This window comes from Chionomys nivalis, chromosome 8 (assembly GCF_950005125.1).
Source record: "Chionomys nivalis chromosome 8, mChiNiv1.1, whole genome shotgun sequence".
In the NCBI taxonomy this organism is placed as follows: Eukaryota; Metazoa; Chordata; class Mammalia; order Rodentia; family Cricetidae; genus Chionomys; species Chionomys nivalis.
In genome coordinates this window covers 19510549-19538246 of record NC_080093.1, presented here as the reverse complement: position 1 = coordinate 19538246, position 27698 = coordinate 19510549, and the positions used below count along the sequence as shown (strand labels likewise).

The following is a 27698-nucleotide window of genomic DNA, read 5'->3' as shown; positions in this document are numbered from 1 at the left end:
TCATTGGGTCTTAGAGCTCCAGGACACCCACAGGTCCCAGATAAAAGGGACAGCAAACTAAAGGGTTATCCTCGAGCCCCTTTATCCATGCATACCCAGGGACGTTTTCAGCAAGGCCACTGAGCAATCGGAAGGGCCAAAGTCGGGGCACCTGGGTCCTTCTGCAGAGTGAACCGTTCTTGGAAGCTGGCCTATGGTTCTTTCAGGACCTGTGTCATGTGTGGATTCCTGTGGATGTCAACTTCCAGAGAAGGGGCCCCCAACAGCCCTTGTTGAATCAGAGACTGTCTTCTGGGAATCTGTCACTCACAGGCCTACATCAGGGCTTGCATGAGAGCCGCATTGTTCTAAGTTGGCCTCTGCTGGAGCTGTGCGCTTGTGAAATCACTCACACTAAAAGAATTATCAGCGTGTCACCAAGGCGACAAACCCTATCTCTCCCCGACTCTCATTTTCCATGGAGTTTGTCAATCTCATTTAGACTTCTAAAGGTTAAAAATACAGAATTTTTATCTCTGTGGAATGAGGTTGGTGACAGATACCTCGTGCCTCCTGATTTCTGTTCCACCCTTGAGAGACAAAATGGGACAAAAACAGAACCTAAACACACACACTCACACCAGAGAAGCGGAATCTACCACAGCGGGCTGATGGGTCCGGAACAGTGGGATAAGCTGTTCCTTTTGCAATGGGATAAAACTCTCCCTGGGTGGGTGTGCCGGCAATCAAGACATGAGGATGGAGGCCGAGCCTCAGTTCAGGGTCAAGAGGAGCTGGAAGAGCTCTCGGTTTCGAAGGGAGAGGGTAACGTGTGGGGCCAGCACCGGATTTGATGACAAGCCACAGCCAGTGCCTCGGCACTGTCATGCTGCCCTGATTAAGGCTTGGATAGCTGATCCTTACATACATAGATACATATATACAGACATATATTATTATTAATAATAATACTTTGACTTTTTTCTGGTTTAAGAACAAAATACTCCCAAGCAGTTTCTTTCCCCTGTCTTTGTTTCATTCTAGTATTTGCTCCCAGCAATCTTTCAACCAGGTATCAGATTGTAATACTGCGACCTCTTTAAAAAAGAGAAACCTTCAGCTTTCACAAACACTTTGTTTAAAATGGTGGCCCATCGTAAAGGATTCGTGTGCTCGGGAGCTACGCCGTCTCTAACGGAATCACTCTCCTGTGCCGCCCTGTGTACACCACCAACCCAACAGGACTTGCGGTTGTGTAAACAATAGTTTAAAAGTATTCCAACATAAATGCTCCATAAAGCTAACATACCACAGCTCTTAGCTCATAATGCCCAGAGATGCCTTAATGAAATGCCATTCAAAACTACCTCACTATTTCAACTATACCTTGAGGTGCTAAAATTATGTAAACATCACCCTCTACACTTCTCTAGAACAAGTGCTGGAGTGTTGAGAATCCCGCGCGCAGGTTCATGGCCGCATCCTGCTCAATTGCAGCAAAGTTGCCAGTGCACTCTTTAACCTGTCTGGTGACATGAAGTGCGCCACAGGCGACACTTACATAACTTGGAATTACTAGTTTTCACCTAACGAGACCTAGATTGTTCCTGAGATGACTTTGCAAGTCTTGTGGATGCTGTTTGAATTGGCTGTCCAAGGGTTGAGGCTCACTAGAGCAGGTACCTCCACAGTTGGGGGGTGCTCAGGAGCCAGTGGGAACCATAGCACAGGTGGCATCCTCTCAGCCTCTGAGCGCCATCTCAGCAACCTGGGGTGCTCACCAGCAAGTGTTCTCCTGGGAGTGGCCACAGATTCGCTCTCGTGAATGGAGATTAATGATAGAAGCACCCTAGAGGAGGTAAGGACAACCAGTGGCAGGGAAAGACTTGAGGTCTTCCAACTCCATGATGCTGGTTCCCAGGCTAAGCCTCCTCTCTCTCTCTCTCTCTCTCTCTCTCTCTCTCTCTCTCTCTCTCTCTCTCTCTCTGTGCACTGGGACGCCTCTTTAACTCCTGTGTCCATAGTCTCATGTTTCCTGATTGGCTTGACTCTGGAAGGGCTAAGTAAAATCTTTCAGCCACTCCTGGAACAATTTAGCCACTGCCACGCTTTTATCCTCGATGCCCAGTGCAGACAGGAGGCAGCCACGTCAGCAGAATAGGCCCATGTTGCCTGTCACCTAGGGAAGCCAGTCCAGAGTTGAGGAAGGGGTAGCCCAGGCTGGCCTTTTGCCCCATGGGAGCAAGGGTTGGAGAATGAGTATGAAGAAGCACAGCTGGCTTGGTCGCTAACTTCAAATTTTAGCCTCCTTAGAAGCTGCATGCAGTTCCTAACACTGCAACCGGAACCAACAGGACACTGATTCTCTTCCTGGAGGCCAAAGGCAGGTACTTTCACCCAGATATATAGTTTCAAGGATGTAGTTTGAGTTTTTGTTGTTGAGAAAAATACTGTACACCGGGGGCTACTCATTCACAGGTGTTTAAAGCATCCTTAGGCTCTGTCTTTCCAGGACCCTGACGCTATTTCCTCATGTGCAGGGCATCCTGGAACTTAGTGCTGGTGTATTGGGCGTGAAAGCCTTTCTTGTTGATGGTGTCGTCCGTGTGGAACCGGATCATCAGAGAATCCCCCGCAGAGTAGATTTCCTCCAGTGGCTGAGGACAAGGAAAAGAAAAGCTAGATTTTAGGCCAGTCTGTTATCGTTGGGAAGTAGAGGAGGGTGTACTGAGATGGTGCCCAAGGGTGGCCATGGTTGCCAGGAGGTCACCAGAAGCTCTGGTGGGCATTTAAGCAGGCTCCTTGTCTGTGGAGGCCCCAAAATGTGACCCTATTCCACCTTGTCTCGAGGCCAGAGAGTTTCAGCTTGCTCAAAGTTGTTGACAACAACTGTGGCTACGCACCCTGACCTAGTGTGTGGTTACTTGGTGTTTTGGACATTAAGATGGCCCATAGAGGTATATCCTTTCCACCCTGGCCAAAGTCAGAGAATTCAAGCATATTTCTGCTTCCTTTGTAGTAGAAGGTTTGACCTAGGGAGTAGCTGCCTTCAGGATACTTGGTCTAGGGCAGGTTCACTGCGTAAACAAGAGAATGCTTTTTCTCAATAATTAATGACTTGATGTCTCAAGTATTGAATCAAGTAACTGTTCTACTTGTCCTTTGTATCATGTTAAAGCAGTCTTTTGTCTTCTCCTCGGCCCCCTCCCCATTGTATTGGGGTATAAAAGTGTATAGAAAATTAAACACAGGAGAACTCAGAACTCGGCATGTAGCACGCACTGAGCTGTCCTCCGGAACTATCCCATGTCTCTGTGTTTCTTTCTTATTTCTTAGTCTTTCTGTTCCTCCTACTTTTCTAATCCTCATGCCGCTACCCTGGAATGTAGGGACCTGCCATAGGTAGGATTGCGACAGTAGTTACCCCAAAAAGGTGGCTCCCAATCTAGGGCAGCCCAACGACACTTGTCGAAGGAAGATTCCTTGAGCCCTGCTTTACAAAGCTGAGCCTAGACACGTAGCACATACAGCATCTATGTGCTACTAGGGCACAGGCAGGCCTGACACTGTGCTAACCACATCTGGATCTCATCTAATGCCAACTTCACAAGTATGTAATAAGGCAGGTACTGACTCCATTTTACGTGTAAGGATGCTGCGTCACACAGGTCAGCAGGATCTACACTCAGGCGTTTCTGACTGTGAAGCTTGCTCTGTGGCCCTCCTGCTCTGTGATTTTTAACGCTGTGATGTATCTGCCAGGAAACCTGGAACGGAGACCATTGCTCAGGTCTACATTCTGTCACGGCCAACAAGTGGGTGGAGCTGCTGTGTTTGTCAAGAGACTTGGGGCAGGTCATCTGGAGTGGCGTTAGAGCCAGATGCCAAGGCCACTGCCTGCCCAGATCCTGGGGATGCCAAAGAGAACTTCCTGCTACTAAGATCTCCAAGGGGCTCCTCTCCATGGACTCCTTGGTTCCAGAAATTTTATCAAAGGCAGTGCGTCAGGAGGTCTCATCCGGTTGTTCTTTCTTTGGGGGAGGACAAGGAAAGGCAGAAGGATAACCATTCAGAGACAGGAATACCAGGCTGAATATCTGTTTTGCACCAGGAGCAGTGGTAATTCCAAGATGATTTGTATAAGCCCAGGCAAAGAAGCGTGGGCGATCAGCAGAGACAAGGGCTGAAGCCCAGGACAGACAGTGTGTCATGTGGCGTCGCTGGAGGATGGCTAGGACATTGTACTCACGTGTTCCTATACACCTTGTTCCTATACACCCAGTGAGCACAGACTACATGTCTACCGTGAGTCGGGTGCCAGAGATATAGTGAGCCAAGGAAGTGGGTAATAAAGAGAAAAGTAATAACCTTGAATATAACCATTGTGTTTATACCAGGAATAATTTGTAATCCTCATAGACACTTGGCTTTGCTTATGATAAGAATTGCAAATATATATAAACACAATGAATTAATAAAGCCCAAAAGCCAAATAAAAATGAGGGAGAGGACTCAAAACCAGAGGCAATGTGAAAAAGGCTAGTCATCTTTGTGTGGTGTCCCTGGCTGCCTCCCCAACCAGCCTGGGGATTCTTCTTTCCACTCTGCCAGAGAAAAACGGACTTCTGGCTGTGGCTCACAGTGGCAGGATTCCAGCTAGGCATGCCGTCAGGAGGTAGCCTGGGCATCCCTCAGACTCACCCCTGAGCCGCAGAAGCGGCCAAGCCTGGGCGCCGAGCTGTCGTAACCATCGTAGGCCTCCATGTAGTCATAACCACAGTCGGCCTCCTCCTCGACTTCAAAGGTCCGGAATACCAGCTCCACTCCATAGCCGTCCTCGGCCACTATTACCCAGTCACAGCGGGCCTGGCTGGGGTAGTTGTTGTCCCCAAACTGGGCATGAGAATAGAGCTCTTTGGTCTGCACCTCAGCCTTCAGCCTGCCCCCGCACTCTGCAGTAGAGACAGCAAAGAGTCACTCTTTCCGTGGGCGCCCAGAGCCTGAGCGTCAGCCCACCAATTCCAGTCAGCTCCCCTGAAGTCACTGCATGACCTACAGGAGAGGTTAAATCAGCAACCTCACCACCCTACTGCCGAGGCAGTGGTACAGAAGGCAGGACTCCCTGGGGCATCCTAGTTGCCCTCTCTCCTCCAAGCTGGGAAAGGAGCCGAAGGGTGGGTGGCATGCCTGACTGGTTGTAGGGTTGTGACTGATTTGACTACTCCAGTAGAGGGCGATAAAAGCACATCAAAACTGCAGCTGAGCCAAACAACACAAAAACCTGTTTCTACTGGAAGGGATTATGAATGCAGGGTTTTGGGGGAGGTGCAGTGGAGGGGTGGGGGTGGGGATGCAGAGGCACTTCTGGAGTGGATTGTGAATTATTTTGTTCTTAACATCCCAGCTGGAGTCGTTCACCTGGGTTGGCCCGGCCCTGTCCAACCCTGAGTCCTTACTCTGGCTACCGTCTCTTCATGTCTGACCTGCCTTTCAACTCCTGAGACACACAAGGAACACAGACAGGGCAGGATGCCTCCTTCCCCACCTGCTGTACCACCCCCGCCCACCACCCCAGTGACGTTAGGCTTTCTGGGCTGGGGTGACTCTATATCCTTGTGGTTCTCAAACCCTGCCCTGTCCCTTGAGGTGTCCCTATGTACCACAAGCCCTGCTATAAATAGTCCCTTTTATTAAACTCTGCAAATATTTCCCAAGTATGCTCCAACTTCCCACTGAGACCCTAACCCACCCACCCCGGGCACCTATGTTCTATTTTGCTTTATTCTATGTGTAGGGATGTTTTGTCTTTCTGTATTTATGTGTACCATGTGCTTATAGTGTCTGTGAACACCAGAAGACATCAGATTCCCTGATACCGGAGTTACAGACAGTTGTGAGCCACCATGTGGGTGCTGGGAATCGAACCCAGGTCCTCTGTAAGAGCAGCCGGTGCTCTGAACCACGGAGCCAGCTCTCTGTCCCGCAAGGATGAGGGGATGAAATCACTCACCTGTGACTCTAAACCACTGTGGGGGAAGTAGAGATCCTCCAGTGTCCACAGAGGGTCTCATGAAGTGGGGGGTGTCTGCCTAAGAAGGGACAACTGGCCATGGGGCTGCCATTCCGTTTGCTCTGAGTCACACTTTCTGGCCCTGACTTAAGGAGGTGGAGGAAAAAGGGGAGGGGCTGCTAAAAAGAATGACAGTGTCCCACGATCATGACCTCCTGCTCAGTACCACAGACAAAAGCCACAGGCAGGTTCTTGAGCAGCCTCTGTCTCTGCCACAATTAAATGCCAGGATCCAAGGGCCTGCATTCCTCCACAGGGCTAAGACTGAAATGGCCGGGCAGATTCCACTTCCTTATTGACTTTTTTAGATTTAACAGTGTAGATAAGTTGGAAGCATACACATTTTCTTCCAAAGGACCCAGCAGGGCTACTGACATTCGGAGTGTCGGGGAAATAAAAGAAGAAAAAATGACAAGGAAAGGCAACATTTTCCAGAGGTGGCCCCTTGAGGGCGAAATGGCAGCTCTCCACCACTCAGTTCTCAGTCCTTCGTACTTCGCAGGCCAGCAAGATGACAAACACATTTTTAAAGGAAAAAATGGAGGGAAAGAGGAAGAGGGGGGACAGCACCAATGAAGTGCTGCCCACATCCCATTTTGTCAACTAAAGACATCAAAAGAGAACAACCTTCAGCCAATGGCAGCTGCTGGTGTTTCTTCTAACGGGGACATTTGAGGATGCCACCCTCCTCACCCCACCCTGGCAGACAGCCCGAGGGCAGCCCTTCACCAGTTCTGAGCCTGTGAGGTATCAGCAGCGGCCCCCACCTGTGCTGTGCACAGCCTGGAAGCCTTTTCTCTGCACCGAGGCGTCTGAGTAAAACCTGAGAAATAGGCTGCTGCCCGTAGCCACCACAGGATCTGGCTTCTTGCTGCCACAAAAGCGGCCGAGGATGGGGGCCAGGCTGTCGGTCCCATCGTACAGTTCCAGGTGGTCATAGGCACATTCCTGGTGCTGCTCAATCTCAAACTCATTGAATGTCTGGAGATGGGAGAGCAGAAAGTGAGGTAAGGATCTGGCATTGAGAAGGGGAAGGGCACACAGGACTTGGGGCCATCTGTCTACCAGTTTTGCAGGGGTGCCCACCATCGCCATGGTAATGCAACATCCAGCCCCAGACCTGGGCTACCAACCGCTCAGGATTTACTTTTTTTCACATCCTCCTCTAAGGCTAAAGGTCAGCTGGGACCGAGGGCTCACCCATGCTGGACAAATGTCCCCTCATTCAATCTTTGCAACCCTGTCCCATGCATGATCCCTGCTACAAGATATCAGATGGCTTGTCCAGGGTCCTCACCGGTAGAGTTGGTGTGTAACCTGGGAACTGTGGCTTCAGAGATGCTGCTCTTAGCCCGTGCCCACAACCATACACTTGAAATTCCAGTGGCTTTGAGTAGGGCCACACTGTTCTGCCATCAACCTCAAAGTGGCCAGCATTCACTGGGTATTTTATTCATGCCAATAAATTATGAGGTTTTTTTTCACTTAAATTCTAATGAAGTTACAGAGATCTATTGTTATCCCCAATGATCAGGAAGGGAAACTGAGTCATAAGGAAACTAACTGGCTTGGTTAAACCTATTCAGTTGGAGTGGAAAGACCCAGAGCCAACCTTCTCCAGGTCACGCCATTAACCCCACCCAGATTCGGTGTTCTCTTTTCTTCCTGTCTCTCCACCAAAGACTGTCTCCGGTTGTTTTTTCTGGGGAGCTGCACAGTTTCAAGCCATATAGATGACTGGCTGGCTGGTGGCCTTCCTGTGGTGTCAAGGTGAAGCCTTGGACCAGAGGCCAGAGTAGGCAGGGGACACTAATTTTCTGTGTGTGTGTATCACACTCTGTAGTAACAAAAGGCAGAGTTTTGCTCAACATGCCCACCAACTGTGTTCCAAGGACATGTCTTTTTCAGACTGATTCCTTGTGTGCACACACCTCAGATTAAGGCACCCCACTTTGCAGGTTTGAGGCCCCAGCCCAGGGCACACTGTTCTTCATGATCATCAGGAAAGGATGTTGTGCCTTTCCGGCAGATGACAGCCCAGGGCAAAGCTGGCCTCTCAAGATTGCACGCTGCTCTGGGGGACCCAGGCCAGAAGACAGCAGTTTCTACATAGGCGGCACACGTCACGTACAGGAGGTGCCCAAGGAGCATGCCCTATGGTCTGGGGTCCCTTCTGTACCCATGATGCCTCGGGAGCCCATTAATCAATCTTTGTGCCACAGGAAACTCCCTGACACTGTCACCTGCTAATCACCGTGTCTCTCTGTTCTCTTCTCCTCTCCCTGCATTGGCACTCTGTCATGCATCAGGTCCAACCTTATGAACTAAGGTTGCGCCTCTCAACAGTCTGAGGTGTGTGTGTGTGTGTGTGTGTGTGTGTGTGTGTGTGAGAGAGAGAGAGAGAGAGAGAGAGAGAGAGAGAGAGAGAGAGAGAGAGAGAGACAGAGAGAGAGATTCCCTAGCTACTGATTGCTTCACACACCATATACTGCAGGTCAGAGCTAAGATATGGGATTCGGAGAACAGACTTTTTATTTTGTAAATAACGAACTGTTCTGTTCAAGACTACATATCAGATATACACAGGTGAGACTTGAAACGCAAGGCGATTGTTGCTTTTCTAACTGAAGGAAGAATTAGCATAGTGGTCTCACTGGTAATTGAAAGAGAGGTAGATTGCAAAGGAGTATGAATAACTGTGTTTATTCTATGTGAATGATTTGAGTAAGAAAAAAGGCACATGCTTTCCTACGTGTGGGAAACTTCTGGAGAGGTTCACAAATTTCTGGAGAGTCCGGGATGGGGGAACCTGAAAACTTGTGACCTTCCCCTGTCAACCTGCTGTGCAAACTAAGTCTTTTGTTTTTGTTTTGGCTTCCAGAATGCACTGTCCTGTAAGAGACCTGAGACAAATGAATTCCACACAGCATGGTGCTACTGGAAGCAGTGCTGTTACAGAGCTCTGAGCATGCTCCCTTCCTCTGCCCAGCAGCCCCCACTGCAGGAGTCCCAGGATCTCCCCCATTTCACAGCAGCAAAACTAAGACCTGGACATGGAGCAGGGACTCGAACCCATGTCTGCCTAACCCCAGCGTTTATGCCCTTAGCAAACTAATGAAGGCACTCACAATTTTCACCCTGTGGCCTGCGGTTGAAGAAATGTTCCAGGTGCATTCCTTCCGGCTGGGGTATTTGTCGGGCCAGTTGGGGCTCATCAGGGTCCCCTCTGCACTGCTGATCTTGTATGCACAGCCAGCTGGAGGTCAGAAGGGGACACACAGAGGGGTCATTCAGCTCAGCTCAGGCCAGTATCACAGAGGAATCTCAGGTCAATATCGAATGTACGGACAGCCAGCCTGGATCTGGTGTGACCTGGAGCTGACTTTGTTTGAAGGGCTCAGGAGGAGAGGCATTTTTGTAACTACAGCCATCCACTAGGAGATTGGCACTGGGAACATGGACAAGTTAACGCCTGGTTAGAACACGGGTCCTGGGTCAGGGTGTCGTTCAATTAGAGTACTGGCTCCACAGTTGATGGGATTAAGCCCTCTCACGGCCTCAGGTGTAAACGGGAGTACCAGGCTCATACGTGTGGATTAATATCTCATGTAAAAGGCCTAGAGAGTGCCACCACAGTGAACTTCAATAGAGGTCCCTGGGCCACTATGCCTTCCCTCCATCATTCTTGTCCGTGGCCTGCCTGCTTTGCCCAGGTCACCTATTAGCCAAGGCTGGCACCATGGCTTGCTTGGTGACTGGTACTTTAAGTTTGTCGTCCTCTGTGGTAAGGGGTTTGCAAGAATCCTCTCGCCTAATTTTTCCCCTCTCCTAATAAGAAAACAAGAAGAGATATGGGTCTTCATATCTTCCGCCATCCTCCAAACCCTTCACTGACACACGGCGGGGCAAGGCCTGAAGCTACATTTGTCAAGATATACAAACTCCATCAGCGGGTAAAGCAAACACTAAGGACAGGCTTCTTCCACAGTGGTAGGACATGCAAAGCCATCTGGCTCTGAAGGGAGCTGGCACAATTCCTTACATTCTATTTCAATGTTAGTGCTACATGCAGCTTGCTATGGCCAAGACTTGGGGCTAGTATTTATCGACACCTAGGATACACCGTGTGTGTCAGGCTGTCTCAAACACTTCCTAGGCAGGCTATAATCCTTACAAACCCTCAGCAAGGATGCCTATTTGCCACAGAAGAGGAAACCAAAGCTCAGAGCGTTTAACTAGCTGATGGTTCCCTCGCTGGGGAAAGGTAGAGCCACAGTTTAGATCAGGTATATTGATTCTGGAACCTACTGGCTTAACCAGTCTGCAATAAGCACTCATCTTGGGCCTCCTGACTGGCTGTCCCTAGGACAGGTAATTGTAGTCCCATAGGAGGGCCACTAAAGTGAAGATTCAGGCGGAGATCTCATGACATTCTATAGATGGTGACTCCCCATGCCAACTCCCACCCACACCCTCCCTTACCCACCCACACAGCCAGAGAAGTGGGTGCAGCCCAGTGCCAGCCCAGCGTCCTCAGCTCACCCTCTTTGCAGTCATGCCCGTTCTCATGTAGCCGGTACCCATTCCCGCACCTGCACAGGTAGCTCCCGAACGTGTTGACACACTCCTGCTGGCAGCCGCCATTGTGCTTGGCACACTCGTCCTTGTCTGCTGAGATCAATTGGCTCCCCTAAGAAGAGCTGACAGCTTGTCGCTGCCCCCTGTGGCTCAGAACCTGCTTCCTCCAAGGAGCCTCCCCGATCATATTCCCTTACAGGGGCGACAGTCACAGAGTGAGTCTCTTTGGGGTTCTCTGTGCTCTTAAAACACTTTCATGCATGGGACTTAGGTTCTCTCTCTGTCCTGTTTCCCACCCAAGCCAAGGAGCTCCCTGAAAGACAGGCTCACATGGACAGCAACAGCAGCAATAATGAAAACGACCAACATATTCTGAACATTTACCACCGAATGGGTCCTTGGCACTCCCTATATGCTATTGTTATCTAAATTAATTCCTACTCAAGCTTAGAAGGGCATATCTGTTCACCCCCTCCCCAGTTTACACACAAAGAAGCAGTCCAAGGCCGATCATAGGCCCCATCATTCAGCAAGAAGCTTATTATGATCTGGAGGTCTGGACACATGCGGTTCCCTGTGTGGGGAGAGGTAATTGTGTGGGCCAGGAGCCACATGGTGGGTGCTGCCCACTTCACTTCATCGGGACAGTGCTTGAGGCTATGCCTCAGTTGTCCCGGGCCTCCTCAGGTTGCTGGAAGGAAAAACAAATGGGAATCGGGAAAGCTTTCGGGAGAATGTCTTGCCCCTAGGAAGTGTTGGTTATTATAATTACGTGTGACCCTTACTGTTGGCTCTTACACTGGGGTTCCTGAGGCTCTGACTGGTGGGGACCTTTCCATGGTCGCCCTCTTCCTATAGTAATTGGGGGTCTACCTCCACCCCACCCCACCCCCGCCTCTACCCCACTCTATACATGCCTCAGGGATTGTTGGTGCTGGCCTTCCCTCTGTACTCTCTTGCTCTCATAGCTGTGGTGTTCCAGAACAGCTCACATTATAACTTCACCCTTGGATTCATGGGGACAACCAAAACCCCATCCAAAGCTCTTAGAGTGCAAACTGACGGCCATGGCCCGGTACAGTACACTCCCTTCCCTCTCCCTTCCTCAGTACTCCTGCCAACACTCATGAGTCCTCACCCCCCTAAGACCTAGCTCCTCTGTTTCTGGGTTCTGTGTGTAAGCATGGAACTGTACCCCTCATTCAGCCATGGCATACCCTCCCATGAGGAGAACACTGGCCCTCTCAGCTCCAGCCTCCCCGGTCTGGTTTGGTCACGTAGCATTTGTCGGCCTCCCTGCTCAGAACCCACAGAGACTCTACATTCTGTCTCACTGGATCCCACTCTTGATCCAGCATTCATGGCTCATTATGACCAAGCCTGCCTGACAAGGCCCACCTATGACTTCTCAGATGGCCATGGCTCCTACCAGTCCAGTCTTATCAGTCTTTGTGAACACTGAGACTCTCAAATCCAAGCCCGTGACACCCCCTCTTTTCTAGACCTTAGTCACTTTCTTTCCAGTCGTATCATCTCCCCTCAGCCCTTCAGATCTGGCCCAGATCAAAAACATCAGGCAGAAAGCCTGTGCTCATGGCCTCAGGCTCCCTCTCCTCCAAAGATCAGCCCTTGTCAGCCTGTCCTACGCCAGGACTTACTGGGTTGTTGTCTTTCTGGCCCCTCCAGCCAGGGTAAGCTTATGTAATGCTGGATGCCATCCAGGCAACCACTGAGCTCAGGTCTGTGCTGTGCCCATAACACAAAACAGAACTTGCTCAGTGAGAGACTGCCTCCCCCAAAAGTCAAAGTCAGAACTCTGAGTACCTCTAAAACCGGAAAATAATGGGCCTGCTTCAATGCTAAGCACAAGAGAGCAATCCAAATGGTTTCACACTCCAGTGTGATGTGACCAGCAGGACCCACTACATGCTCGTGGTGGCCTTGAATTCTGATTTGCGGCTCATAGATCTTAAGGAGAATATTTTTTTTTTTTTGTTTTAAGCCACACTTGGCATGTGGCAACTTGTTGGGGTGTCCCCAGGAGATGAGCTGGGCCACCAGCATAAAAGCTACTATCACGATAGAGGATGAAGAAGTTAGAGAAGGCAGAGAGGAGGCTGCAGGAACTGAGGGTCCGGGAGCCTTCGGGCCTCTGCAGGCCCGCCCCACCTGCCTGAGAAGAAGTGGGCCCTGAAGCCTCGCTTGGAGACCGTGTTGTCAGACTTGAACTCCACACGCATGTTGTTGCTCTGTGAGGTGATGACCTCGGGCGTCTCGGAGCCACAGAACTTGCCGTGAAGCGTGGCGTCAGGGGACAGGCCACTGCGCACCTCCACAAAGTCATACTTACAGATCTGTGGAGAAACATGGGCCAGGGCAGCGTGCTGTCCCTCAGTTACTTCATATATGTGTGTCATCCCTCCCTCTGTACCACTGCCACCACAGTTGTGATGTCCCAGAACGCTTTGGTTGTAGCCTCCTCCTTGTATTTCATGGGGACAACTAAGACTCCGTCTGGAGGTATCAGAGAGCAACCTGAAAGTCAGCACAGTGCAGTCTTCCCTTCCCCTCCTCCCTTCCTAAATCCTCCTGCTGACGTTCATGGGCCCTCACCAGAGTCTCCTCTCCAGAACTACACCCTTCCCCATGGGCACATGGGCTCCATCAGTCCTGGAGAGGAGTCTTGTGCATTGTCTCTGTGCTGATGAGTGCCAGAGGGTGACAGGGACTCCGGCTTTCCAGCAGGGGCTCTGTGAGGCACAGTTGCCTGGCAGCAGAATATAAGATCTTTACTGGCTTATACTTATTTGTATCTTGGGCTACCACAAGGCATGGGCTTCAGCAATTAAGAGACAGCAAAGGAGGAGGGGGAGGGGGTGGGGGAGATGTCTTCAAATCATGGCCACAGTCCAAGTCCATCATAGCTTCATGTGGGCAAACTGATGCCCAGAAGGGGAAAGATACTTGTCAGATGTCACTCGGCTAAGCAATGGTGGAGCTGGGGCTAGAATCTACGTTACCTCAATTAGCACAAAATTTTCTTTGAGAATAGCTTAAATGCTGAATGTCTGGTCAGTTACTTTCAAATGACTGTTTTTTGTTTGGTTGGTTTGTTGGTTTTCTGCAAAATATCCATTTTGAGGATGTTATCCCTTCTTGGCACCAGAGCCTTCCACTCATTGGGGTTTCCTGTTTGGTTGGCTTTGTGTTCTGGTTTTAGGTGTTTGTGTGTGTGTGTGTGTGTGTGTGTGTGTATTTGTGCATGTAAGCACGGGTGGCCATGGAGGTCAGGAGAGTTTCATGTAGTTGTGAGCCACCCAACAAAGGTGCTGGGAATGGCACTTGGGTCCTCTGTAAGCGCAGGGCTCACTCCTAACTGCCAAGCCATCTCTTGAGCTTCCTGCACTGGGATTTTGGACATGGAAGTCTCTCTTTGTTCCCTAAAGGGTGATGGAGCTGGTAAGAGCTATGTTGCTGCTGTTGTTAAAGCGACAGCCTCAGGTGGGCTGTGACAGAGGTACATGGAGAAGCACGGGTAGCCCCAGGGGCTCCTCCTATTCCCAGGTACAGGCACAGGGTGTCTCTGTCACCACTCTGGCTGTGGGGTACTGCTGAGGCCTCTTCTGACTTGATCATCCATAGCTACTTCTAAGAAATAGGGACAGGCTGTTTATAGTACCCTTGTCTGCTGCTGGCCCTCAGGGTCTGTACTCCCCTCAGCTGGACATTAGTCCCCAGAGCTACACCTTAGAGTTTGGACCTGCCTCAACTGCTGTACCTGCAGCTCCTGCCTCCTTCATTCTTGATCTCATTTCCCCAGACAGTGAAAAGGACATAGAGCTAAAGAGATTCAGTGAAACACCAATCCTTCTCCACGACCCCCAACTCTGCCTAGTCTACACCCCAGGTCTCCACCAGAAGCAGCAGTTTCGGCCAGGCCACCCTGATACCCGAGGAGCCCATCCTAGTTCTGAATCCCTTCTCAACATGGCCACCACCCCATGGGTTACAGGGAAGAAACATACATCATTGCCTTCCAGCTCAAAGGCTTCAAACTGCAGGGAGATGCGGTACTGCGTGGGAGCCACCACCTGCCAGACACAGTTCTTGTTTGTGGGGTACTCCTTCGGCCACCCGGGGCTGGTGATGGTGCCGTTCAGCTTAGTAATGAATCCACCACAGGCCACTGCACGGAGGAAAACAGACTTCAGATTCATCTGTGTTGGCTTCCAAGTGACTGCGATTTCCCCCCAGAAGACCTGCTGTCCCTTAGTAATCAGGAGACAGTTAGATAATCTGAACTGACGTAGGTTCTTTTTCTCTAGATGGATGGTTTCCACTGAGGCTTTGGAGGAACAAGCTGGGCACACAGCTACTGCTTTTAAAGTAACGATGGAACACTTGACCTGTTGAAGAGCAGCAGGGTCGGGGATTCCACAGGTCTCGGACCAAAGGAGAGTTAGAGATATCTGTATCCAGCTATTCACTATTTCTAGCCTGTATGAGCAAGTGGATTCATATAGGTTGGTAGGTGGGCTGAGCCCGGACCACATGAGAAAGAGGCAGGTGAGAGGCTGTCAACTGAGTCCTGACAGAACACTCATAGCTTCTTGTGATTTTGCCATGACAACCACGCGAATATTATGCACTCACAGTGGGCAACAGCCTCTTTCTCGTGGTTTCAAGGATGGCTGGAACATTTGTGACTGTCCCTGTTTGTTTCTGTCTCAGAAAAATAAGCGGCTCTCCTGAACACCGTTAGTTCATAGTCAGCCACCTGCCCATCGCTGTTTCCACTTCTCCTAAAACCTGTCTCCCATCTTTGGAATTTCAGCTTGACAGGTCCAGCACCACCAACCTTCACATGCCTTCTTGTCAGCAGCCAGCTCGTAGCCAGGGTCACAGGCACATGTGTAACTGCCGAGCGTGTTCACACAGCGTTGCTCACACCCACCATGGTCCGGCCAGGAACACTCATCCACCTCTGTGGGGAGGGAAAGTGACAGGGCTGATTGACACACCAAGACACACGGTACATATCCTCCCCTCCATTTCCTAGGGTTCCATGTACATGACTATGACAAGAGCTACTCCCAGTGGGCACCTCCTAAAATCCCGTGTCTACACTAGACAGTCATATGCAGCAGCCACAGTCAAAGATGGGATCCTGATCAAGAAAATGGGGGCATCTAGTTGTCAGAACCCCAGCATTTCACTCAGTGGTGATTTTACAGAGTAACTCTGAGTATTAGGTGAGTCAACAAAGACTGAAGTGAGTTGACCATTAGGCACCTAGAGATGATATAGGCAGGGAGGCAGAGTTGTCCATGGCCATTAATAAATGTAGTGCTATGCATGCTGAAACAGTGTTCAAGTAAGCACCTTCTCATGTGTTGAAATATACAAAGCACTTTCTTAAACATCTGCCAAAATTTTTGCAAAGATGAAAATATATAGGATAATATATAGCAATAAAGAGCCTAGGCTTTTGGTAGGATTGTATCCAATCACATAGACTTGGACAATGCTTGTTTAGTTTCTCTGAACTTCCCTCTTGTTTGAAAATGACAAGAAAGGCCTTGGTTTTTGTGGTGGTCAAAAATTATGCCCGTGAGCCGGGCGGTGGTGGCGCACGCCTTTAATCCCAGCACTTGGGAGGCAGAGGCAGGTGGATCTCTGTGAGTTCGAGGCCAGCCTGGTCTACAAGAGCTAGTTCCAGGACAGGCACTAAAAACTACAGAGAAACCCTGTCTCGAAAAATCCAAAAAAAAAAAAAAAAAAAATTATGCCCGTGAAGGACTAGTGCATAGTCAGTGTGCAGGTGGTCACTTCAAAGCTCTGAGGCAGTTTCTGCTAGTCCAGCGGATGGAAAGATAGTGATAGGAACAGTAGGAGGAGAAAGAGGCATGAGTCCATCCATGCCAGGCAGAAGTACAGGAGGCAGGATGAGTGAGGTGGGATTCCCCTCTGTATGCTGTGAATATCACTGGTTAATAAAGGAACTGCTTTGACTTATAGCAGAGCTATAGGGGAGCAGAGCTAGGAGGGGAAAACTAAGTAGAACGCTGGGAGAAAGGAGGTGGAGTGAAGGAGAAGCCATGTAGGCCTTACAGAATCAGATGCTGGAACGTTAGCCGGTAAGCCACAGCCACGTGGTGGTACACAGATTACTAGAAATGGGTTAAATTAATATGTAAGAGTTAGCCAATAAGATGCTAGAGCTAATGGGCCAAGTAGTGATTTAAATAATACAGTTTCTGTGTGATTATTTCGGAGCTAAGCTAGTGGCCTCCTCCAACAGAAGAGAGGCAAAGGGCAAGAGCAGGAGAAGGGAAATGTTGTGAAATAATAGTTGAAGATGTATTATATTTGTTTGTGCTGTGGAACATTTGTTTAATGATCAAAGATGTGCTGCATTCTCTTACGTTGCATTCATTTAACTCTATGAAGCTGTGTTACTTTGCCTGTCTAAAGCACCTGATAGCTTAATAAAGAGCTGAACAACCAATAGTTATGCAGGAGAGAGAAATAGCCAGGTCTGCCTGGCAGAGAGAATAAATAGAAGGTGAAAAAGAGAAGACGGAGGAGCAAGACAGGGAAGAGGAGGAGAGAGGACACAGGGGCCAGTCGCCCAGCTACACAGAAAGCCGTGGAGTAAGAAATAAGAAAGAAATATAGACTAGAGAAAGATAAAAGCCCAGAGGCAAAAGGCAGACGAGATCATTTTAGTTACGAAACACTGGCTAGAAACAAGCTGAGCTAATATGGCAGCCCTGCCCCCCAAAAGAGCAAAGAGTTTTAAAAACTGGGGGAGGGGCTTGAAAGTCAAAAGATGAGCCAGTGAAGGAGGAACGTGTGGTAAGGAGCAGGGCAGAAGGTTCGAGAAACTGACCAGAAGGCAGAGGAAACTTAGAAAAGATCCCATGAGAAAAGACAAAGATAAAGAAAAACTCAAGGGGAGGGGAGGGGAGGTTCTGACACCAGGGGATGTGGTGGTTGTGGGCACAGAGGCAAGAAAGGGGATCACTATTCTTAGCATAGCTGTTGCTAGGTGGAGGGAGAGAAGCTGGTGGGATGGACTTAAAGCAAAGAAAGCACCTCATGCAGAGACAAAGGGGTAATATGTAAGCCAGGGAGATTGAGAAAAACTTCAAGAGCAGTGGGCTGTGTTGCGGTCTGCAGCACTCTGCCAGCATGGGTAACTGGCAAGCAAGGGGGCACGACTCTTGCCAGGGTCTGGCTGGCTCTACATGGCCTCCACAGTGCGGCAAGGTATCGCCTGCGCCAAACCCACTGGCTCATGCTCACTCCACACACGGTGCACACCTTAAGAGGAGATCTGAGAGCGTGCGGGTAGATTGGTTGGAACCAGAGCTCAGTCGATTATGCCTGGAGTTCTGGCTTCTTTCCATCCCCTAGGTACGTAAGAAAAGAAGGAGCCATTCTGTGGCTCAATAATAAGACCCAGACCAGATGTTCAAATCAATTCAGAGAGCGGTAAGGAAAGGGAAGTTCGAGCACACCCCAGGACTTTGAAGAAATACCTAGAAGAAAGCCTCCACCACAACCCCACATCCCGTATGGTCCCTCTGCACTGGAATGCCAGTGTGTAGGGATTCAAGTGGGATTTCACACTCCTTGTGTAGGGCTGTGGGACCAGCCAAGCCCTGAATGCCACCATCCTCTCTTAGGGTAAGCAGACATGTAAGGCTCTGCCTGCTGCCTAGCCAATTGGCTCTGAGGAGCTGCCATCTGGCACCAGGAGATCAGTGCTGAGGCCAGCTGGCACCCTGGCCAGTGTTATGGGCCAGCTGGGCCCCAGGCAAAGGCTATTGCCAACTGGCATCGAGGCACAAGGTTCTCTGGCTCACCCCAGCTCTGCCACAGGCTGTGGTTATGCTTCCAGTTCCCTCCCCCTGGCAAAGACACAAGAATCAGACAGTGTGCTTCGGAGCATCCTACTGCGGCCTCACTGGTCAAAGGAAGCCGGGCACTAAAATTTTCACTCTTGTCTCTTGATTTTCCCTGCAAGTTCCGAAGGGAGGAACAATAACCCCGCATCTCACTGGGGACCCAACAGCTTGCAAAGTGTCTCTCCAAGGCATCATTCCGTTGGAACTTTACAACTCAACAGATTTTCTTTTCTGTACTACAAGGGGAAACTGAGGCCTCGGTAAGGAAATGAGGCTGCCTTATGTCTGGAAGTCAGCTCTTCTCACAGCCATCCCTTTATGGAGAACCTAGGAAATGTGTCTAAGAAGAGGCAGGGGCAGGTACAGTGGCTCACATCTGCCATCTGAGCACACAGAAGCTGAGGCAGAGGGATGACCATGAGCTACAGGCCAGCCTGGATTACAGTATAATACCCTCTCTCCAAAACTAAAATAGTAAAACACAAAAGGAGGCACAAGGAAGCTGGGGCTGGAGAGAGGGATTGGGGGTTTTGCCTGCCACTGCCAGGAGACATAAAAGAGGGAGGAACATGGGACACAGCCCCCTGAAGCGGGTATGGGTGGCTGGACACCAAGTAGTACCAAAAGGAAGGAGCCATTAAGAAGGAGCTCCAGGAACCCTCTATCTTTCCCAAAGGCTGCTGGCATGCTCCTGGCACCCAGTCACAGTAGACCAGACCTAGAAAATACTCCTATATCCTTCGTAAGGGTGGCATGCATCCTGATTGTCCCCTCAGAGGAAACATGGAAGCTCTTTTGTGTGCCGGGTCTGCCTTTGTGGTCTGGGTCTGGGTCCATCAAAGAAATTTGTTCCCTTGCTCTCCTCCTCCCCCCTCCCTTGGGGACAAGCACGGAGGGTGAGATCCAATCCTTCAGGAGTGGAAGACATGGGTTGTCTTTCTGGCCCACACCAAAGAGTGCCAGGCAAGGTTGTAGAAGGTCTAGGATCTGAAGTCAGACAGATTTCACTAAGTCTGTTTGACCTGGGGAAATCACTAGGTTTTGGAGGCTGTGTTCAGTAGGTAAAGTGTTTGCTAGGTAAGTGCGAGGACCTGAGTTCAAATCCCCAACACCCACATAAGCATCAGGTGTACATGGCAGCTTGCCGTAATTCCACCAGATCCGTGGAGCAAGCCGCCTAGTGAGGCTAGCCAACATGAGAGACCCTGCTTCAAAGGATAAGGCAGAAATTGATCTGAAGGACTCCTGATGTCAGCCACACACACATACATACATACATGTATCTATAGGCACGTCACCATGCTACCACACACACAAATACACACACACCCTTCAAGATCACTAGCTCCCACTTCCCCAAATAGAAATGTTCTTGCAGGAGTCAAGTGGAGGCCTCTCCTCACAGGTATGAACCCCACAGGGCCCTACTAGCAGTTCTGAGCAAGCAACCTCCTCCCTGCCGGAGCCTTAGCAAAGGCCTCATATCATTTTGGGATTCTACTCTCAGAGAACGACATTTCTGCCTGTGAATGAACACAGAAGCAAACTGCTAAGCCATACCCTTGAAGAAATTGGCTGCAAAGCCTGCTTTATTGATGGAACCGTCGGACACAAACTTCACCCACAGTCGGTTGGCACTGGATTTGACAGCCTCGGGCTTCTCATAGCCACAGAAGTGGCCAATCAGGGCGCTCTCCTCTGTGGGACCGTCGCGGATTTCCAGATAGTCATACGCACAGCTGTCATGCCTTTCAATCTAAACAGAAAGACAGAGGCCACGTGGATGACACTGGCTGGCCCGGCATCAATATCAATTTTAATGCAGAATCAAATCCTAACCATCACTCTCAAGTCTAACGAAGCAGCTGTCCCTGTTGCCACCGTCAAGGTGGATCAAACTGGAGAGGGCGTAAGAGAAGCAAGGAGATGGGCTTGCAATGGGCTTTTAGCTTCCTATTCTTAACCAAAAGTGGAGATGGGTCTCTTTCTAGTTGTGAGAGTGAGTGTGAGTGTGTGTGTGTGACAGAGAATGCGTGTGTGTACATGCGTGCATGCATGCGTGTGTGCGTGAGTGTGTGTTTGTGTGTGCACACGCGTGCATGCGTGCATGTGTGTAGGCCACAGGTACCAGATGCCTCCTACTCTGTTTCCCAGAAGCCTGCGGCACACGAGCTAGGCAAGCCCCAGGGTTCTTCCTGTATTCTGGATAACAAGGGAACATCATACTTGGCTCTTTAAAATGGGCGTTTGGGATCCAACTCAGGGCCCCACACCTGCAAGACAAGAAAACACTTAACTGACTGAGCTATCTCCCCAGACATGACCCCCAATCCTGTGTCTTTGTTTATTTGTTTTGGTTGAGACAAAGCCTCACTATGTAGTCCAGCCATCCCTAAAACTCACTTTCCTCCTGCCTCAGCCTCCTGAGTGCTGCCAATTCAGCATCTCTGAGGAGCGACAAGAAGCCATATTTATCGAGTAGAGCACGGAGCAGGCGTTAGCTCACGCCCTCTGAAGAGGAAAACATCCCAGCAGGGCTCACCTCAAAAGACTGGAAGGTAAGTCCCACATGGAAGCCGTCCGCCACTGTGATCCTCCACACACATTCCTTGGAAGGTCTGTAGTCGTCGGGGTAGTTGGGAGACTGGATTTGGCCAGCATCTTTGGTAATGTCTCCCCCACACATGGCTTTAGAAAGAACATATGAAAAAGAGTCAGTCAGGGTCACATCTCATAAATACAGGTGAGTGGCTACTTATTGCCACTAGGTGGCTCCAAGAGCCAGTGTTTTCATCTGGGTCTAACTAAGCCAGCTTTCGTGGCAGGAGAGTTGAAACCCTCGACAGCCATGTAGCATCCTCTGTGTATGTCAGAAACATGTCGGGGGGACGCATTCCAACCGTAGGAGCCTGACCACGTCCTTGGAGTCTCACACAGGTGGGCCTGGAGAAGAAGGTGCTGCAGAGAACACATGGGCTTGCACACACTTATGTGCACGCAGACACACATGGACACATGCAGATATGTTCACTATTCCTTTTATGAAATAAAATTTTGGTTTCTCCAAATTTTCAATGATTCAAGGCAAAGGGGAATTTGCCACTTTTTAGCTCCATTCCTTTGTGAGATGGGAAAGTTAAAACCACAGAAGCAGCCCTCGGGGTGATCTCACAGCCTTTTTCATTCATGAAAAGGGACCTACGGGTAGTATCAGGTTTTCTTTTCACGAATGAAACAAGAACCCAGAGAGGTAAGGTCCCCTCTGCTTGGGCTCCCATGGGTGGTCAGAGGCTACTGCCACCTCTACAGGACCCTGTACCCTGCACCTTCCACACCCCAGCTGGGCTGAGAAGAGAGCTCAGTGGGCCTGTGACAGAGTTAAGCTCAGCACACCTGGCCTTTGCCTGTCCAGTGTGACTGAGGCAGTGTGTAGTCCTCAGCTCAGACCCTGTGATGAGAGCCTGACCCTCTGGCAAGTTGCCTGGTACACCTGGGAAGGAAACGAGGTTGATAGAATGAAGGACTCTTGTCGGTGGCCATCGGCCCACCTGCTCCAGCAAGAACAAACCTTCATATACCGCGAAGAAGCCCTTGCCCAGGATGCTGCTGCTGCTACGGAATTCCACCCATAGTCGGCTGTCTGAGGAGACGAGGGGCTCGGGTACCTTATCACCGCAAAACCTCCCTGGAAAGGGAGAGGACAGTCAGGACACTGTGGACATGGAGCTCACCTTACCACAGCCTGAAGGAAAGACAGGAAGTGAGCAACGGCCCTTGAAGCGACAGCTGATTCTGCAGTACACACGGGCTGCAGACGGCCCCGAGGGGCACAGCTGTGCACCCATGAAGGACAAGTCTGGATTCCAGGCAATCCGAGTACAGGGGAGTGACAGGTATGTTTCCCTGCCTCAGGGCCCTGTGTGTGTCCTGTGGTGGCTCTCAGGGGCGGGAGTGGGGTGGGGAGTGGGGCTGAGCTATTGTTGCTGTATCTTTCTGATGACACCCACATCCTTCCCTTTGGGGCCCTGGACATTCTTCTGCCCTTGCCTTGGAAATGGGGCCAAAGACCAAGAAACAAAATACGAGAAGCCAAAGCCTCTTAGCATTGACTTGCTCAGGACCAGGTGTAACACCGAAGCTGTGGGGTCGAAGAAAAGTGGGTTTCCCAGTCTGCTGGCTCGGAGACACCCAGAGAGGGAGCCTGGGATGAAGAACTTCAGAGGGACACCATGGAGCCACATGAGGACTGACTCCTTGTCCCCCTCCCCCAAGCTAATTGATGGCTAGAATAGGATGATAAAGACCACAAGGAGACATAAGGATCTGAGAGAACAGAAAATGGGGTCCCTGGTTCCTTGACATAGCCCATCAGGGCACTGTGACCCAAGAGTCCTTGTTCTTCCCAGGTCCAGTAAGAAATTTTTTTTTTTTTTTTGGTTTTCTTTTTTGGTTTTTTTTTTTTTAAGTTTTTCGAGACAGGGTTTCTCTGTGGCTTTGGAGCCTGTCCTGGAACTAGCTCTTGTAGACCAGGCTGGTCTCGAACTCACAGAGATCCGCCTGCCTCTGCCTCCCAAGTGCTGGGATTAAAGGCGTGCGCCACCACCGCCCGGCCTCCAGTAAGAAATTGTATACGCGCCTTGTCTAGACTTTTGCCCCTGACACAGCCATGCAAAGTTCTCCACGTCAGTCCTGATGTGACACAGCATTGTGACTACAGGTTGCTGAGAGGGTGTGGGGGCCACTTTCCCACAGCTCACAGGCCTTGGGGAGCCATAGAGTGTCTCCCAGGCTTGGAGGAAGGCGTGGACTTCAGCATCCCTGAGCTGCCTCAACTTGGGGCTAAAGAGGAACTACATCTCAAGCCCACAGTTTCACTGCGTAGCCCAGGCTGACACTTTAGTCACTGCGTAGCCCAGGCTAGCCTCAAACTTAATGGATCCTCCTGACTTAGCCTCTCAAGTGCTGGAATTGCACGTCTCATCATAACCAGTTCTCATTTTTTTTTAAAAAGTGGGCACTTTAACACTTAGCATCGCATAAAGCCCTGGACAAGCCCCTAAACACTGCAACTATGCTTTATTCGCCTGAGAAAAGTGGAAAAGCACAAGGCTGGGGAAGAATTAGTACCACAAATGGTCAGCTCTGGTTTACACTCTTTGAGGAGAAACAGTGCAGAGGCTGCCAGTAGACTCTGCGCCCTCCTGGTTCTGGCTGCCACCAGCCATTCGGGTTTGGTGGTATTCATATTCAATGCAATAAAAATTTTGCCAAGATTTTGGCAAGGAAAAACACATTAGAAGGGCTGAGGAAATGGCTCAGTTAGTGAAGTGCTTGCTGTGAGAGAATGAGGACCGACTACAAAGGAGAGTCCTCTGCCACACCTGATGCAGGATGTCCCACCTCTGCGTGTTGCTCCACCTCAGTGAATCTTCCAAACCTCTGCAATTTTTAGCTGACATCTCAGCCTCTTCCTTGCCATCCCAGGAGCTGTAATGGAAGCCCCCCCACACACACACACTGACCATGCCTGTGCAGGACCCAGTCTGAAGCTCTTGACAGGGACTCTCATTTCATCCCCACTTGTGATGGTTTGAACCTTAAATGTGACCCAGAAGCTCTTGGGTTGAAGGTTTGGGCCCGAGTGATCAGATGTGGGGCTTTGGGAAGGTTACCGCATCATGCGGTCTCTGACCTTATCAATGGACTGATCATTGATAGATTCATAGATTAAGGGTTATTTAGATGCGGGAGGAACTAGATTAGTGCGGGTATGCTTTCAATGAATAACTTTTCCTTGTCCGCATACCCCCACCCATCGCCATGAAGTGAGCAGCGGTTTTTCCTGCCAGGTGTGTCTGGCCTTGTCACCAAATTAAAAGCTCTCGGGTCACATGACTATGGACTGAACTGTGAGCTCGATAAACCTTTTCTCTTTCCAGTTGATTTCCCCCAGTTCTTTTGTCACAGCGAGAGAAACCTGACACCCTGCTCTTCTCTGCATTAGGTATTGCTGTTGTCCCCATTTCTCAGATGAGCAAGGTGAGGATGAGAGCATCTGCCTCAAAGCTGGAGGCGGAAGCAAGATTTGAAGTTTGGCAGTTTGAGATCCAGTTTTCATTGTCACCACCTCCTTCATCATCCTCACCATCAAAAGGAACCTGGGTGTAATTCTGAACATTGTGCAATTTCGGATAAGACACCAAACGTGTTTCCTGGGAATGGAAGGGCCATGTTCACGTCCCAGCTCAGAATAGAACAGGCTCAAATGAAGATCAAGACCTCAGAGCACAGGGCACGTCTGTTCCAGTGTCAAGCTTGGCTGTTGGCCTCACACCCTCATTTCTGTTCATTTGGGAAACTGCCCTTGCCCAGGAGGCCTCCACGCGACTTCGATGCATCGGCCTGGCCTTTCCGAACTCCCTTCCCGATTTCCAGGAAATGGGATAAGGGGCTTTTGTGTGTGTTATGGTGACACCGAATGCCAAGGCAGTTCTGCGGACAGAAGTACAATGCTTGAAGAGATTCCTCTAATGGCAACAGGGGAGGGGCATCCACATTGCAGGACAGTGTTTAAGATTACCAACTAGCTTCTCTGTGGGCATTGCCCCTGAACTCCCACCCCCTGTTAAAGATAAGTGACCCCTGGAATGGTAAACCTATCTGTGATCTTTAACCAGCTGTGAAAAATTCTCATCTACTTAATTTTCTTTGAAACCAGTAAGTGAGAAACTGGGTCGCAAACCGCCTCCCTCCGAAGAGGCTGGGTAGGCTGTCGAGATACTGGCATGGAGAAGTGTCAGTTCCTAGCCTGAAATCTGGTTCCTGGGTTTAGAGGCGTTTAATAAGGATATCAAGAAGAGGAAATGCAGATGAGGACGCTCCAAGTGGGCTCTGCGGGGAGTCATAAAGGGTCCATTCATAAAAAGTTATGCACGCATTATGCCTGGATTTTCACACACTGCCCTGGGAAAAAATGTGATGCAGAGCAAGATGCCCACTTTACAATCCGCCCTAATCCGCTCTCCCGCCTGCCAAAAGGGGCATTGACCTGCCTCCTCCCAGCAGATTTCATGGCAATGACCCCTCCCAGGGACCAGCTTAGCCAGCACAATGCACTTGTTCCAAACACAAAAATTCACTAACAACTGCATTTGGAAACATCAGAGCAGACCAAATAGTTGGCAAAGAAGGGCGTCTGCAGACGAAGAAAGATGACTCTAGGCACTCGGCCATGCCTTAGCTGCAACGCTGTGTGTGAGAGAGCACACACACACACACACACACACACACCGGGGGAGGGGGGAGCAAGTCAGGTAAAATATGAGCCTCCCAAGGAAAATCAACCTAAGCCATCACCAATAAACTGACAAACTGGGCAAGTCCTCTCCTAGTACTAAGAGTGCAGCAGAGACACCAGGATCCCCCCGGGGAAATTCCCACTTGCCATTCAACCAAAGGGGATACCTGGAAACCAGCCCGTGTCCACTCTCTGGAACGTGCCTTGGCCCTTCCTGGGGAACTTTGGCTCTTTCCTCCCATGGTTTTAGCCTAAGCCAATCCTGGAAACGTAGAGCTGCTAACCTCGGCAAGCAAAACTCCAGGAAGGCTGGTTAACTTTGACTCCCAGACAATCAACACATGGTGCATTTCGTCTGACAACTTGGGAGGGAAGAACTGCAAACATTTAGCAGTCACCTGTCCCCAGACCAGGATATTGGACTTGTGGCCTTATTCCAGTCACTAGCTCGCCCTGAGGCCTTAGGCTCTCAGTACATGTCAGGATCTGGGCTTGGCCACGCAGTGTGGGCTTCAGTGACTTGAAGGTATCTTTCAGGCTGAGGGGTCTCTGGTCCTTGTACTCACGGAGCTTTTGTAAAGCGTTATTGTAAACGATCCAAACAGTAAAGAAATGTACAAGACCCAACATGAAGCTGCCCACCACGTCTTCCTTTCTTGGAAGTAAGCTCTCCACCCTTTAGTGAGCATCCTTTCTGTGTGTTTGGTACTAGAGAGGAGCGCATGCGAGGCCAATAGGATCATTCTCTGACCCTATGTGAGTGGGTCCTGGTTAAGCCACTTTCCAGAAGTCTTATCCAGAGAGTTTCCAGAAAGTGGTGGTGATGAGCAGACAGGTTTAGAAACTGCTGCTCCCAGGAATCCAGCCTCACTGGAAGGTGGGGGGCTCAGGAGATGCATAGGCAGGAGCGCTTGCACACATGTGTGGATGTGAACACAATTGCATATGTGCCCAGGTGCATGTGGGGCCAGAGGTCAATGATAGGTATCCTCCTCACTCTCTCTCTACCTTGTTTGCTGAGACAGGGTCTCTTGCTGAATCCGGACCTCACTGAGTCCACTAAACTGACTCAGGAGTAAGTCCCAGTGATCCACCTATTTCCCCTCTGCCCCCGAGTCCTGGAGTCACAGATGCACACTACAGTGCCTGGCTATTTATGTGAGGGCTCCAAACTCAGGTACTTACGCTTGTGCCAAAAGCATTTGCTCGCCGAGTCATCTCCCTGCCCTGCGCCATGTCGTTTGGGCACACCTGACCAACGCTGCTTGCAACCTATTTCTCTGACTGCTACTTCCACGCTGTTTGTTTTAGGCAGGAAACGGAACCCACTACAGGCAGGCTCTGCCCTGTCTTGGACAGTATACTCACTTGTCCATGCCCACATTCCTATGCATACTTTTGGCGTCATTTGGTTTGTGTGTCTGGACTATCAGCTACATGATGTGATGTGGGACTCCCCTCCATATGCTGTGAGTACCATTGGTTAATAAAGAAACTGGCTTGGCCTGATAGGGTAGAACAGAGCTAGGTGGGGAAAACTAAAGGGAATGCTGGGAGAAGGAAGGCAGAGTCAGGGGAGAAGCCATGGAGCCACTGCCGGAGACAGACATGCCAGAACCTTGTCAGGAGGCCACGAGCCTCATGGTAAAATATAAAATATAAAAATGGGTTAAATTAAGATGTAAAAGCTAGCCAGTAAGAAGTTAGAGCTAATAGGCCAAGCAGTGATTTTATTAACTTAGTTTCTGTGTGGTTATTTCGGGAGTCTAGGCAGCCGGGAAACGTACAAGTGAACAAGTGGCCTCCTTACAACAATGATGTATTTCTCCTAATGATGACCCTGCCCTGGCTCCTCTGTGGA

General features: G+C 50.1%; 1 protein-coding gene across 1 annotated transcript in view; it reads right to left on the bottom strand.

Moving 5' to 3' along the window:
• Nucleotides 1–2283: 2283 nt before the first annotated feature.
• The window catches only part of Tll2 (tolloid like 2), a 105218-nt gene continuing 79803 nt past the window's right edge, over nucleotides 2284–27698 (bottom strand). Inside the window, exons 11-21 of the mRNA XM_057778295.1 lie at nucleotides 22109–22225; nucleotides 21083–21228; nucleotides 20101–20296; nucleotides 15486–15611; nucleotides 14653–14813; nucleotides 12801–12981; nucleotides 10592–10717; nucleotides 9178–9305; nucleotides 6817–7030; nucleotides 4681–4931; nucleotides 2284–2636 (exon numbers count right to left, since the gene is read on the bottom strand). Coding sequence (XP_057634278.1) covers nucleotides 2502–2636; nucleotides 4681–4931; nucleotides 6817–7030; nucleotides 9178–9305; nucleotides 10592–10717; nucleotides 12801–12981; nucleotides 14653–14813; nucleotides 15486–15611; nucleotides 20101–20296; nucleotides 21083–21228; nucleotides 22109–22225 — 1781 coding nt within the window. The 3' untranslated portion in view covers nucleotides 2284–2501. The remainder of the gene's footprint in view (nucleotides 2637–4680; nucleotides 4932–6816; nucleotides 7031–9177; nucleotides 9306–10591; nucleotides 10718–12800; nucleotides 12982–14652; nucleotides 14814–15485; nucleotides 15612–20100; nucleotides 20297–21082; nucleotides 21229–22108; nucleotides 22226–27698) is intronic.